Below are 15,718 nucleotides of genomic sequence, written 5' to 3' on the forward strand. Positions count from 1 at the left end.
GCTGGGATTAAAGGCGTGCGCCACCACCGCCCGGCATGTTTAGGCTATTTTTAAAGTGGCAGGTGAATCTTTGAGTTCAAGGCTAGCCTGATTTATGGAGCTAGTTCTAGGACAACCAAGGCTACACAGAGAAACCCTGTCTCAAAATACAAAACAAAGAAATAACAACAAAACAACAACAAAAAGAGTTTAATTTTGTTAATTGTATTGTGTTTATGCTTAATTATGAAAAATAACTTAGGTTCTTTTTGTTGTAATTTGTGTTTCTATTTATATTCTAAAATACAAATATAAGATATAATATAATACATGCATTTAACAAAATTCATATGCTTTCTTTCTTTCTTTCGCAGTGGTAACAATCTGTATTCCTCATTTGGAGCAACTCTGGAGAGGGATGATGAAAAGAATTTATGGAGTATGCCTCATGATGTGTCCCACACAGAGGCAGACGATGACAGGATCTTGTATAATCTGATAGTTATTCGTAATCAGCAGCCTAAAGACTCAGAGGTAAGCACTTTCTGAGATGTTACTATGTACAGCCGAAAGCAGGTGGTAAGAAATTGCTATTGTAGGGCCGGGGTGGAGCTTGGCTCTGCCAGTACAGAGCCTCTTGTGCGAACATGAAGACCCGAGTTCGATACCCTAGAACTCATAGAAAAAAAACTGGGTATGGCAGGACATCCCTGTCATCTCAGTGCTGGAGAGGCTGAGACACAGGAGAATCCCTGGGTCAGTCTATTGACTCAGTGCGTTCCAGGTTCACTGAGAGGTCCTGTCTCAAAAGGTAAGGTGGAAGGGTGGAGAGGTGACTCGGGGGTCAAGTGCTTACTGCACAAGCCTGTGGTCCTGTGTTGGAATCCATAGCTGCATTCCCACTATAATCGTAGTACGCCCCCACTGGAGGCAGGAGAATTACCAGAAGCCCATGCACCAGCCAGCCTGGAATACACAGTGATGAGCAAGAAAAACCTTGTTTCAAGCAAGGTAGAAGCAGGGACCGATGCCAGAGGTGGCTCTCTGACTTACAGACACACACGCTATGGTGAGTGTGCTCATACATGCCCACACATACAGAGCTAACGACCCTGTCTCAAAAAACAAAACAAAAGAAGACCAGCTGAAAGGAAAGAATGAGCAGGACTACACGGTCGGGTGGTTCGGCTGGTCTTGAGTTCTTGTTCCTGCCTCGTGCGGCCTTGTGGTAGGGACTCTACTGACTCAGTACTGAGTCAGTTGTGTGACATGAAAGAAAAGTATCTTAGCAGTGTGCACTAGTACTTGTTAGTCATGGTTAGTGTTGATCGACTTGCTTGCCCCCTTGACAGGACTCATTTTTAACTTATAGTACAGACTGCATGTAAGGCAGTGCTGTTGGAGAACAGTGAGGATGACTTGAAGTCTTAACCCGTTCATCTCTTATCTTTCCAGTTGTTCAACAAGCCACAGTCAGATAGTTCAGATAGTTTTGATTTGTGCTTTGATACAGGGTCTCACAGCCTAGCCTAGGCTGACTAGGTAATCACTGTGTAGACCAGGCTAGCCCGGGGCTCACAGAGATCTGCCTGCCTTTGCATCACCTTGCCCAGCTTTTACGGGTGGCTTTAGAAGTGCATGTGTTCTGGTGTCTTGGTTTTGGTGTGGTTTGGTTGCCTTTGGTTAGAGTTGGGCTGGATACAGGTAGTTCCCTGGCAAGAGCTTCCTGTAGCGGATCCCAGGAGGTGGTTGTCTGCAGCTGAGCCCTGCGGCCCTCCTGGGAGGGACTCTTGTGCCATCTTCTATGTGTGCCTGAAATGACAATAGAAGAGGCAACAGGTGCCGCAGAACACTCCCCAAGCGCAGCTTCCGAAGCGAGCCAGGTATGGATGGCCGAGGGCCATCTGGAGTTTTTTCTTGTTTGCTTGTTTTTTGTCTTTTTCTTCTTCTTGCTCAAGAAGTGATGTCAAGCTTGACTCTCAGAGAATATCACTAAGAAAGATAACTAGGTAAATAACATGAAGATTTGATGGTTACCATACATGAGAAGCTTTGGATATCTGTTCACAGAGCTTCCCGTTCTTTAGAAAAATGCAAAAAAGTAATATGATTAATAAAAGATGGCTGTATCTTTCAACAGGTGAAATGAAAGCGTATGAATTATTCATTTTTCACAGATTGGACTGTAGATCACATAGTCTTCTGCACCTTGTTTTTTTTTTTTTCTGCTTCATGTGTTCTGGACACATTTCTATTTCTGTATGCTCACATTTTCTTTATTGCATTTGGAGGCTTTCTGGTATTCTGGTGCGTGGATTTTTTCTACTGTTTATTCAGCCAGTACATATTTAATTCCTTTTTTGCTATTAGAAGCCATGCTGCATTTGACACCTAGGTGAGATGTGTCTTTCTCAGGAATTGTATTCCTGCATCACAGCCTATACATTTAAAATGGAGCTGGAGGGTTGGCTCAGCGGTTAACAGCCCTGGTTGCTCTTCTAGCACCCACATGGTTCAATTCCCAGCACCCACATGGCGGTTCACCACCACTTGTAACTCTAGTTCCAGGGAATCTGGTGGTGTCTTCCGGCCTCCATGGGCACCAGGCACCCACATGGTGCATGTACATACATGCGGGCAAAGCACTCATACATATAAAACAAAACAATTTAATTGGGATCTAGGAAGAACACCTGAGGGTACAGAACGGAGGTTGGGATCTGAGATCGCCCCAGGGATTAGGTCGAAAGGGACATCAGTGAATGATGTAGTGTCCCCCCCCCCCCAGCACCCTGGATGGTATTAGGGACTCGTGCTGTCTCCACGGGCTCAGTTGCTGAGCTCCAGACAGTTATTGCCATGCAGAGAATGTGGGCCCAAAAATGTTAGAACTTTTGCTTTTTACAGTGAAACTGACAAATCTACATTTTCATTATAAAATAGCCAGATTAAAAAAAAAACCCTCATACTAGGAAACTTGCCAGCTAACCCAAATGTTAGCAGATTGCTGATACATGAGGACATTTAGAATGGAGCCCACTCTACTGTAATTATCCCTTTGTCCAGCCTGATGGCACAATGGACTCACCATTGTGTTTTAAGATGAGCTAGAAAGCTGGTAAGCTGGTATTTTAAGTCAAATTCTGTACTTATTACTATGCTGTTTCCTCTTTCAGGAAGGATAGCTTCGGTACAGGTGTTAATAAAACAGACGATTTGGGCTTTAAAAATAAAATTCCACCTAATAAAAGGAATGCTAGATAATTTTTAAATGTATTGTTTGGAGATTCAAACAGTATGTTAAGGGAGCTGAACAGTGTCTCTCCTTGAGTAACATCAGTACAGAAGACCCGGGAGCATTCATATTTAGCATCCTCTGAATAATGAAAAATAATTCTAGGACAGTGTGTGTGCTAGCTGCAGTCTCTGCACGGAGCCTGAGCTACTGTAGGAGAACTGCATATAGTTAAGACCGACTTACTCCACATGGAAAGGCATGAAGAAGAGAAGATAAGCAATGAAGAAAAGGCTCCCAACTTAACTGGCAGTGCCAAAAATGTGAAAAGTAACATCATTTGAATCTCACAGACAGAATTCACTTGCTTTCATGCAAGCCCTCAAGCGTTGATGGAAACCAGACTCTGAGCAGAAGAAACGACACACTGACCGCCCTGCAGGGAGTGAAAAAGCGGTTCCTTGAAGGATGCTGAGAAGTGCTTGCTTTCTGTCTGACTGAGAATGAGCAAACTGTCGCATCCTCAGGTCAGGCAATCGTTGCCCTTAGAGGCTCATTGAACTGCTTCTGCTTCATATAGTGCTCGGTTCTAAGGAGCTTCATGAATGTTTGTGGTTTATTATTGAAGCAATTGATTTATTCGTTTATAAAAAGTAAAATCAGTAAGTACTCTGATTTGTCCAAGATAACAATAATGAACAGTGTTTACCACTAGTCTTTTCAATTTTGTGTCTCAGGATGCCCTTGTAAGAACTCAATGGAGCAAGCAATTGTTTTTGTTTCCACTTTAAACAATTTACCCAAGGCCACATACCTGTTAAGTTTAAAGTCAGGATTTGAATCTGAGCTTTATGAGCCCCAAGACACAATAAATAATGTGGAAGGAACACACACCACCGGCGATGAATCTAGATCCGTGTTCAGAGAGCATTGATGAAGTCTGCCCACAGCCTGCATATGGTTTGGTGAAGCCAGTGGGTAAGAAAGGCATTTTCCAGTGGTGGCGCATGCCTTTAATCCCAGCACTCGGGAGACAGAGGCAGGCAGATCTCTGTGAGTTCGAGACCAGCCTGGTCTACAGAGCTAGTTCCAGGACAGGCTCCAAAACCACAGAGAAACTCTGTCTCAAAAACCAAAAAAAAAAAAAAAAAGGCATTTTATGAGTGGGTGGAGCACCATGCCAACTGAGGGGCCCTGACCACATTTCAGGACATGTTTCTCAGCTTTTGATTTTCCATGGTGACTGACGCTACTCACCATTTGCCAGGTTCCACCAGTAGCTCTCTGGGGACTTGCTACTTAATTCTTCGGTGCTGGGAGGAAGCCCAGGATCTGGAACTTGTGAGGCACGTGTTCTGCCACTGACCTGTGTCCCCAGTTCAGATTTGACACTTTGGGTTAAGAAAATACATGCTAAATGTCAGATCATTCTCATCAACACTTTTAAGTACTTTTTTATTTTACAAAAAAACCTATCTTTTCTCATTTTGCATGCCAAATCCATTTCCCACTCCCTTCCCTTCCTCCTGCTCCCTCCACCTTCCCTTCCCTCCCACTCCCCATCTCACCCCCCATCCATCAGGCTTCCCAGGGGGAGTCAACAAAGTCTAGCACATTGTTTTTTTTTTTTTTGTTGTTGTTGTTTTTAAATATTTATTTATTTATTGTGTATACAGCATTCCTTCCATGTATGTCTGCAGGCCAGAAGACCCCATTACAGATGGTTGTGAGCCACCATATGGTTGCTAGGGATTGAACTCAGGACGTTTGGAAGAACAGCCCTAGCACATTGTTTTGAGGCAGGACCAAGGCCCTCCCCGCTATATCTAGGCTCAGCAAGGTATCCCTCCAAAGAGAATGGGTTCCAAAAGGCCAGATCAAGCAGTGGGGATAAATCCTGGTCTCTGCCAGTGGCCCTGCAGTCTACTCCAGCCATACAGCTGTCACCCACATTCAGAGGGACTAGTGTGGTCCTGTGCTGGTTCCCTTGCTGGCAGGCCGGAGTTGGAAGACTCCCATTAGCTCAGGTAAGCTGTTTCAGTGAGTGTCCCCATCATGGTCTTGACCTCTCTGCTCGTATCCTCACTCCTCCCTCTCTTCGACTGGACTTTGGGAGCTCAGCCCAATGCTCCACTGTGGTTCTCCGCATCTGCTTCCATCAGTTGCTGGATGTAGGTTCTATGGTGACATTTAAGAGAGTCATCAATCTGACCACAGGGCATTTCAGACACTCCACTATTGCTTAGGGTCTTAGCTGGGAACATCCTTGTGGATTCCTGGGAACTTCTCTAGTGCCAGGTTTCTTGCTAGCCCTTAATGGTTCCCTCCGTCAAAGTATCTCTTTCCTTGCTGTCCGTCTCTGTCCCTCCTCCATTTCTACCATCCTGTTCCTTCTAGTTCTTCTTCTCCCTCCCCTTCTTCTCTCTTCCTCCCTTTCTACCTTTTCTGATCCCCCCCACCCCATACTCCCAATTTTCTCAGGAGATCCTTTTAAGTACTTTTTAAGTTTTAATGAATTTTTGATATTCTGTGCTTACTTTCAAGTAAGGACTAGATTCTGGTATTGTGTTACCGGGCATAGCACATAGGCTTTGTAATGTTTAAAATAGTATCTGGCCTTTCTTGGAGCTATTTCTAGTGCTGGATTATGCACTCAGGAGATCATGTCCTTAATCTGAAAAGAAACTGCAGAGTGAAGTTGATTGGATATTTGCAGGGAGAAAGAAATGACGGGCTGAACTGGTCACCGACCACCCACATGGGGATCGTTGAAGCACCTGGAGACTTGGATGTTCTAGCGTGTTCTGCCTTACCACCCCAGCAGGTCTCCAGAGTTGGGCAAACGTCACCCTTTTGCGGCTACCTGATTGCCTACAAAGGGGCCAACCTTGACTAGTGTTGGAGATAGGGCTGCAAGCTCACCGCAACCCAGAAGGAGCAAAATAACAGTGAAAGTTTGAGCAGTTCTCCAGATAACTCTGGCTTCTCCCAGATACCTTTTGGTTGGAGAACCAAATAATCGAATCATGGAATTCTTTTGTTTGTTTGTTTGTCTGAAGTGCTGGGGCTCAACCTGGGCCCTTGTCAACTTTTCTGCAGTCCTGAGCAGATCTTGTCTGCTGGACTGGGGATTTGAGGGCCTGAAAGAATGGGGCAGACTACAGTCTACTGCTGTAGGCAGCCTTACTCCAGTTTCAGTGCGCTTTTATACACAAAGGTAACAAGGCAGTGATTCAAGGAAGGTTGTTTGAGTTCAGAAAAACATATAATTTAAAAAAAGAATGCCAGTAAGCACATACTAAACATTGACAAAGTAGCCCTTTCCCAGAACTTTCTCAGGACAGACCAATCTTAACTCAATTGCCTAGCAAGTACTATTTCATGGAAAGCACGAAAGCAAGGCAGAAGGCCCCGTATCTTGTTTCAGGGTCCACTGACTAGATTGGGTTCTATAGCTATGTTCTGACATTCAACATGAATAAACATGTCTTACAAATTGAACACAGGAGACACGAAATCACGTCCAAGAACAAAATGCACCTGAGGTCAAAGGTCCTCTGCCTTTCTTCCTGGAGCCTCTCTCACGGTTCCTTAAGGCATTGTTCACCATGCGTCATCCTTCCGTCCGCGTTCCGACAGGCCTTGTGCAACTGCTCCAAAACTGAGCCCCGCCTCGGTCCCAAATGCACCTGCTCTTTAGTTTACTTTGCTAGGAACCATTTGGGTTTAGGTGACTTAGAGGGGAGTTCAAGAAGCATAGGATCTGAGGAGCCAGGGGTCTTGCCCTGTGTTCTAGGTATGTGTTGGTGAAGTACTGTACTGGGTGCTAAGTGCTGTGTGTGTGGCATGCTGCCCTGATGAGTACTGAGTTCTCGGGAGCTTAGGGAGGAGGAGTTTCAACCGGTATGCCTAGGAAGCGGAGTCACCTCAAGGGGTTGGAGGAAATGAGTGGAGTTACTGGGGTCCCAGCTCAGGTCTGTGACCCACAAATCTGTCTGACTAGACACACTCTTCTGGGCTGGGTGTGGTGGCACATGCCTTTAATCCCAGCACTTGGGAGGCAGAGGCAGGTGGATCTCTGAATTTGAAGCCAGTTCTGTCTACAGAGTGAGTCACAGGATAGCTAGGGCTACACAGAGAAACCCTGTCTCGAAAGAAACCAACCAACCAACCAAACAAACAAAAACACTCTTCTGGGCTCTCCAATAAGTTTGGGAAAACCTCTTTGGCTGCTTTTTGGTTAAAGCCAAAGTTGCCTGAGAAAATACTGACTTACTGCCTTCAGAAGACAGTGGAGACTTCGTGTGTTTGTTTTCAGGGGCAGACTTTATACAGGAGAATCAGAGTGACAACTTTGGTGATGGTGGGTGACACTGGTGACACGCCTTCGGTGGCATATTCTGGCTAGTATAGTCCCCTGAACTGTACTAGGTCATTCTGCTTATCTGCCCTTTTAAACAGGGTAGCTCTTTCCAGAGGCCAACATTAGCATACCCGACATTTTTTACCTTACATGTCTGTCTATGTGAGCCTTGTCAACCACGGGCAAGTGGGGGGGGCAGGACCCCGTTAGGTGCAGTAGTGTGAAGATCGTGGGCTTCGGAGTCACGCGGCTTGGAGGTAAGAGTTGTCTTGTCACCGTGTTCTTCAACCTTAGGGTGACTATACTATTTGTTTCTAAGTCACCAAGTCTTAACTAGGAGGAAAGAGGCTGTTTGCTGACGTCTCGTATATCTGGCCAAAACTATAATTTGAGACTTCCCTGGAGAAGCTGAGACATAGACCACCTTTCTTTTTCTTTTTTTGCTTTTTTTTTTTTTTTATAAATTGTGGTAAAATATACAGAAGATGAAACTTACCATTTAGTTATTGTTTTCTTTTTAAATGTGTACGTGTGCTTGTGTGTATGTAATTTGTTCGAGTGTGCCCGTGGACAAAGGACAACCCCAGGTGCTATTCTCCAGGTTCTGTTTGAAATTACCTGGTGCATGCATGGTGAGAAGGAAACACGGAACTCACAACAAACCCGCTTAGGAGTTTATTAGAGGGGGCGTGCCCAGGTCTGGGAAGTCAGCGTGCAGAGAGAGGGGGAGATGGTGCATCCAGCTTTTAAAAGCTTAGCGCATGCACACAGGGGGTTGACGTGGCTACGTCATACACAGATGACAGGTGGGGTGGGATGGGGTGGGTCACGCATGTGCGCAAGGGCTTAGCTAAGTCATATGTGGATCATGTGGGGGCCCTTTAACATGGGGGGGTCATTAGGCACTTCTGCCTGAGGGCTTGTCTGCACCTGCATGATCCCTAGAACCAGGAAGTATCAGCCTTATGTGGCTGAAACCATTACACTGTCCACCTTGTTTTTTGATACAGGGCTGTCGCTGGTGTGGAACTTACTAGTCTAGACTGGCTGGATCGCAAGCTCTAGGACCCACCTGTGCCCACTCACCCAGCGCCAGGATTACAAGCACCTGCCATCATTCCTGGCCTACAATTATTTTCTTTCATTTCCTTATCCTTTTTTCTGGGGGGGGGGTGCCACATGTGCCTACCATGCATGTGGGGAGGGCAACTTGTAGGAGTTGGTTCTCCTGCTCCTCTGCCTTCTGAGTGCTGATACCATAGGCATGCACTGTTATATCCAGATGTTGTGTCGTGTTTAAAACAGAGCTCTTGTGGAAGTTCCAGGACAGCTTGTTGGAGTGAGTTTGGGATTGAACAGGGGTCCTTAGGTTTGGCAGCAAACACCTTTACTACTGAGACTTCTCATCAGCCTGCGTCCTTTGTTTACATTGGTTCTGGAGGCTGAGCTCAGGTCCTTATGCTTGCCCCACAAACAGACATTTTATCCACTGAAGTGGTTTGAAAGAAAATGGCCCCATAGGCTCATAGGGAGTGGCACTATTAGTAAGTGTGGCCTTGTTAGAGTAGGTGTGGCCTTGTTGGATGAAGTGTATCACTAGGGGGTGGACTTTGAGGTCTCAGATGTTTAAGCCAGGCCTACTGTGGCAGTCTCTTCCCTGGGGTTCTAGATGTAAAACTCTCAGCTACCTCTCCAGGACCATGTCTGCCTGCATGCCGCCATGTTTCCTGCCATGATGACATCGGACTCAACCTCAGAACTATAAGCCAGCCCCAATTAAATGTTTTCCTTTATAAGAGTTGCCATGGCCGGGCGGTGGTGGCGCATGCCTTTAATCCCAGCACTTGGGAGGCAGAGACAGGCGGATCTCTGTGAGTTTGAGGACAGCCTGGTCTACAAGAGCTAGTTCCAGGACAGGAACCAAAAAAGCTATGGAGAAACCCTGTCTCGAAAATAATAAAAAAAAAAAAATAAAAAAAAAAAGAGTTGCCATGATGGGCTGGAGAGATGGCTCAGCAGTTAAGAGCATTGCCTGCTCTTCCAAAGGTCCTGAGTTCAATTCCCAGCAACCACATGGTGGCTCACAACCATCTGTAATGAGGTCTGGTGCCCTCTTCTGGCCTGCAGGCATAAACACAGGCAGAACATTGTATACATAATAAATAAATAAATATTTAAAAAAAAAGTTGCCATGATTGCCAGGTGGTGGTGTTGCACGCCTTTAATTCCAGCACTCGGGAGGTGGAGGCAGGTGTATCTCTGAGTTCGAGGCTAGCCTGGTCTACAAGAGCTAGTTCCAGGACAGGCTCCAAAGCCACAGAGAAACCCTGTCTCGAAAAACCAAAAAAAAAAAAAAAAAAGGGTTGCTGTGGTCATAGTGTCTCTTCAGCAATAGAAACCCTCACTAAGACACTGACTTATCTATCTCCAGTTCATTTTTTTTAATTTTTAAAAAATATTTATTTATTTATTATGTATACAATATTCTGTCTGCGTGTATGCCTGCAGGCCAGAAGAGAGCACCAGACCTCATTACAGATTACATGTGGTTGCTGGGAATTGAACTCAGGACCTTTGGAAGAGCAGGCAATGCTCTTAACCTCTGAACCATCTCTCCAGCCCCTCCAGCTCATTTTTAAACTTCCTTGAGTAGTCTGTGTAGCAGCAGTAAGGACATCCATCGTCTTTGAACTGTTCCACCGTCAGCCTCCAAAAGATCTTTAACTCTGTTCCCATTAAATGACTGCGAATTTTCTTCGTCCCTCAGCCCCTTTCTATAAATAAGCTCTATACATTTGTCTGCTTTTAGCACCTTATGCAAGGGGAATCCATGTACCTGTTCACATGCACAGTATGTCACATGCAACCTCCACCCCCTAAAAGTTGAAAGAATGAAAGCAATTAGACAATCTATTCTGATTGAAAGAAAAATTTCAATGCTTCATTTTATTTTATGTGCCTTGTGTTTTTAATGTGTGTCTGTGTGAGGGAGTCAGGTCCTTTGGAACTGGAGTTACAGAAAGGTGTAAGCTGCCATGTGGGTACTGGGAATTGAACCCAGGTCCTCTGGAGGAGCAGATAGTACTCTTAAGGACTGAGCCATCTCTCCACCCCGAAAGAAAAAGAAATGAAAAAGTCAAAGGTGGTGGCAGATGCCTGTAATCCTGGCACGAGGTGAGGACAAGCGACATCTGGGCTTGCCGTCCAGCCAGTCTAATCTAGTTCGTTAGTTGCTAGCAGACTTCCAGGCCAGCAAGGGAACCGTGTATCAAAAACCAGGGTGGACAGTGTAAGCATTACAGCCTGATGGAAAGGTATCCTGGCAGCTGAGAGCCAAGAAATACCACAAAGCCACACCATACAGCAAACCTCATACAAGAGATTTATTGGGAGGGAAAAACCCAGAAGGTGGTTGCCTCCTCTTGGTTGCTAAACAGCAGCAAACTGAACAGGATAAAGGGCTTATATAGAGTTTCTTGGGAGTGGATGGAACTTCTCAGGGTGGATCTTTCCAGGGTGGAGATAGGTGGGATTTCATGTCCAGAGATTGGGCTTTTTACTCTGTAGGGTGGGGGCATGGCCCAGGGCAGTTAGAGCATTATGTGGATGGAACCTGGCCGCTCGTGTGTGTGTGTGTGTGTGTGTGTGTGTGTGTGTGTGTGTCTGTGGCCCCAGGGACTTATAGACAGTACCTGAAGAATAGCATGTGGGATTGTGATATTTCACTCAGTCTAGTGTCTTCATCTGTGCTGTAGCAAGCATTAAGATTTTCTTTCTGAAATCTGAGGAAGACTTATGTTCTCTGCCAGCACATCAGCCATCAGTGACATGAGGCTCTCTGTTCCACCTCTAGGCTTTTGTGAGTGATATCGTGAACACAAGTACCCTCGTATCTGTTAGAGTCTTGCTTCCGTCAGAGTATGTGCTCAGACATGTGTTTAGTGTGTGAGGAACTGCTGTACCATTTTCCATAGCAGCTGTACCCTTTCCTATCCCCACCTGCGATGTGCAAGACTTCCAGCTTCTCTCAATCCCCAGGGACGCTGGATACCTCCTTAACCTTCGAGTCTACCAACAGTGCACTGCACAGCTTCCAAATTGATCCGTTTTTATATACATGTAGTTGTAGTGGACACGGTGCACTAATCAAACCCACTCAGTATTGGCATTTGGGAGGTAGCCCAAGAGGTGGAGTGTGTCAGAGATTTCCTCTGTCCGCCTCTCCCTCCCCTAAGGAAGTGGAAAGGGCAGAGGAATGGGAGCTTTTTGTAACTGAATTCTGTGTCTTGGGCCCATGATGAGGAGGGTCATGTGTGAGGAGGGTATAATGGCTTGATCGCTTTCCCTTACTGTTCTTTATTTTTGCTTTGATTTCTTTTATTAACTTTATTATTTGCATGGTGTGTGTGTGTGTGTGTGTGTGTGTGTGTGTGTGTGTGTGTGTGTGTGTGTGTAGAACAACTTTTCAGGAATTGGTTCTTGCCTTCCAGTGTGTGAATCCCAGGGATTGAATTTATGTCATTGGGCCAGACTGGCCTGAAATCTCCTTAAGTAGTTTCCACTGGCCTTGGACTTGGTACCTTTCTGCCTCAGCCTTCCGAGTACTGGAATTAAAAGGCCTGTGTCACCATGCCTGTTCTACCGTTCTTGAGGTTCTGACCTCATTGGCTGCCGTCTCCTGAAGCTGCAGGAAGGTTTGTGGAAGCGGTTAGTGTACTTACAAGTACCGACAGCTCTGTGAATTAGGCTGGACTAGCTGGGCAGAAACTGCCAACTTCCTCCTTACCCAGTGCTTCAGGTCTCTGGAGCAGATTGCCACGCCTCTGTGATGTAGTGTTCATGGTAAGGAAGGCCACTTCTTTATTGGCAGGTACAAAGCAATTGGCTGGTAGGATTTGTCTCTTCATAAGCCAGATGGAGTTGAGAAGAAAGTAAAGCTATAAACCGGTTGTAAAAGTCTTATTTTCAAAACAGACACACAGCACAGTGTGATGCCCCATGACTTTAATCTCAGCACTCAAGAGGCACAGGCAGGTGAATCTCTGTGAGTTCAAGGCCAGCCTGGTCTACAAGTGAGTTCTAGGATAGCCAGGGCTACACAGAGAACTCTGTCTCTGAAAAACCAACTAAGCAACCAAACAAACCAATAGCAAGCTGAAGCACTGGGGGGTGGCATCAAGCTAAGTCTCCAGTGACCTTAGCATCAGCTTTGGTTGTCCCAAGAACTACTGAGGGCCTCAGAGTTCTACTGCCTGCCTGCTGTCGTCATGGGTGCAACGCGAGGCTTCTCACAGCTGCCTGAAGGACTGGATGAACTGTTTACTTTCAAGAAGAAAATGAGTGGGGCTGGAGAGATGGCTCAGTGGTTAAGAGCATTGCCTGCTCTTCCAAAGGTTCTGAGTTCAATTCCCGGCAACCACATGGTTGCTCACAACCATCTGTAATGAGGTCTGGTGCCCTCTTCTGGCCTGCAGACATATACACAGACAGAATATTGTATACATAATAAATAAATAAATAAAATAAAAAAAGAAGAAGAAAATGAGTAAGAGAAACAGAGAGCTTAATGGACTTTTCTTAATATGTCTGAGGAGAAATGGGCTTCGATCGGTGTTGATTATAGATAGACCAGTCTGTCTGTCAACTCAGGGCCGAGAACTGCATACTTCTGGTCATTGTTATAAATTTAAGCGGAAATAACCAGGCCGTTCTGATTAACTTACAGGCACAAAAAATTTTACAGGAAAACAATGTGAGGCATGTTCCAACTTCAGAAAACCCCAGTGTGTGGCGGCTGCTTGAAGACTGTCTAGGATATTGTAGGGAGGGTAACGGCGACAATATGGCGCTGTCTCCCTCCGTGTCCCAGAGGAGCTCTGCCTGTTGTGTCTGTTTATCAGTTCATCTTGTTAAAAATGATAGGGAAGGTTTGATGTTAGAATTAGTGCTGCTGGTCTCTTCCCCATTTGTGCTTCATTTTATTTTGTTTGTTTTTTTTGACATTTTCTAACCTTGACTGGTCTGAAACTTGTTATGTGGACCTGGGATTAAAGGCGTGTACCAGCGTGTCTGGCCACTTTATCATTTATTTATTGATTTATTTTTGTTTGGTCCCCTCTCCCCCCAGGTGGTTTCTCTGGTGTAGCCCTGTCTGTTCTGGATCTTGCTCTGTAGACCAAATTAACCTTGAACTCAGAGATCCACTTTTTTTTTTTTTTTTTTGGTTTTTCGAGACAGGGTACCTTATTTTCCCTTTCTTCTTTCCTTCTTTCATTATGGTTAATTTTTTTCAAGGATTTATTTATTTTATTTATATGGCAGCTCTATCAAGTTTATGCCAGAAGAGGACATCAGATCAGATGGTTGTGAGCCACCATGTGGTTGCTGGGAATTGAACTCAGGACCTCTGGAAGAGCAGCCAGTGCTCTTAACCACTGAGCCATTTCTCCAGCCCCCCGTTAATTTATGTGTCAAAGTATCTGGGCTACAATGTACAGGTGTTTGGTCAAATATTCTGGGGACTGGCAAGATGGCTCAGTGGGTGAAAGAGCTATTCATGCACGCTTGAAGATCGTATCCAGAGCCCCAGCTCCCATTTTAAAAGCTGGGCGGGATGGCGTGTGCCTGTGAGCTCAGCAATGAGGAGACAGAGATACAGGATCCCTGGAGCTCAGTGGCCAGACTCTACCTATGTCTGTTCACTTATGTCTGGGGTCCTTGACGCACCATGCCCAGCTTGTATGTGGTGATGAGGATCTAGACACAGGGCCTCCTGCAAGTGCAGCAAGCACTTTAAACCACGCCCCCAAGTCATCTTCCTGGCCTCTGATCACATTGTTTTACAAAGTAAATCTACCCAATGAAAGTACAGGTTAGTGTATCATATCACAAATAGCACAGCCGTGCGGTGGTGGCGCAGGCCTTTAATCCCAGCACTCGGGAGGCAGAGGCAGGTGGATCTCTGTGAGTTCGAGGCCAGCCTGGTCTACAAGAGCTAGTTCCAGGACAGGAACCAAAAGCTACGGAGAAACCCTGTCTTGAAAAATCAAAAAAAGCCGGGTGGTGGTGGTGCACGCCTTTAATCCCAGCACTTGGTAGGCAGAGGCAGGCGGATCTCTGTGAGTTCGAGACCAGCCTGGTCTACAGAGCTAGTTCCAGGATAGGCTCCAAAACCACAGAGAAACCCTGTCTCGAAAAACCAGAAAAAAAAAAAAAAAAAAAAAAAAAAAAAAAAAAAAAAAAAAACCAAAAAAACAAATAGCACAAATAGCGATACTAACTAGTAGGTAGTATGCAGCTTGACTGGCCATGAGATGGGATTTATGGGTACTTCTGGGAAACGTAGTTTTGTCTGATTACTAGATGGATAGGTATGATTATCTCTTGAGTAAAAAAGCATATAGATGATACTACACAGTGGAGACATTTACTTTTTGGCTTTATTGTTTTCTTACATTCTTACTGTTTGGATACATTTCAAATGTGTTACTTTGTATGCGTAGATTTTATTTAAATAAAATTTTAAACTGTTTTTGCTTTGCTTTGCTGTAGGTGCGCTGGGAAAGGACAGGGGTTGGGGAGGTGTGTGTTCAGGAGAGGTGGGAGCAGGCTTGTGGAATTCCTCCCAACTGGACTAGTTTGAGAGCTCGGGAAGCCATCAGTCACCTTCCAACGCCAGCCACATCATCCGAGCTTTGTTGTTGTCTTTGCCGCACTCTGCCTTGTAAACATCCCTGCCCCGACTCCTGCCCTCTGTTGGTCTTGCTCCTATTAGGATAAATGAAATTGGCTCTTAATTGCATGAAACTCTTGAGAGCCCTGGTACTGACACACTGGGACTTGCTGGAGTCAGTTTGACCCAGTTGTGGAATCATGCAAGGGTTCTGAAGAGCTCTCCATGAGAGCCGCAGGGCTCATTTGCTGACTTTGATCGCACCTGTGTGGGCAATGAGTTCTGGTGGGGGTGGGAGAGCTCCTGGATACCTGTTGTTCCATCCGTGCTGGTTATGCATGGCAGTTTTGTTTTCAGCGCAGAAGTAAGCCATGTCACTCTTCTGGGGTTGTGTAATTTAAGAAGCAGGCCCTGTAGTTTAATTATGTGTCAGGTGAGGAAAAGTCACACCCCAGCTCTTTTTTTTCTT

General features: G+C 45.5%; 1 protein-coding gene across 1 annotated transcript in view; it reads left to right on the forward strand.

Annotated features, from left to right (window-relative positions):
* Mreg (melanoregulin) overlaps positions 1 to 15,718 on the forward strand; it is a 64,955-nt gene that overhangs the window by 20,540 nt on the left and 28,697 nt on the right. Inside the window, exon 2 of the mRNA XM_005361663.3 lies at positions 354 to 513. Within this exon, the coding sequence (XP_005361720.1) occupies positions 354 to 513 (160 nt within the window). The remainder of the gene's footprint in view (positions 1 to 353; positions 514 to 15,718) is intronic.

Source organism: Microtus ochrogaster, linkage group LG4 (assembly GCF_000317375.1).
Source record: "Microtus ochrogaster isolate Prairie Vole_2 linkage group LG4, MicOch1.0, whole genome shotgun sequence".
Lineage (NCBI taxonomy): Eukaryota > Metazoa > Chordata > Mammalia > Rodentia > Cricetidae > Microtus > Microtus ochrogaster.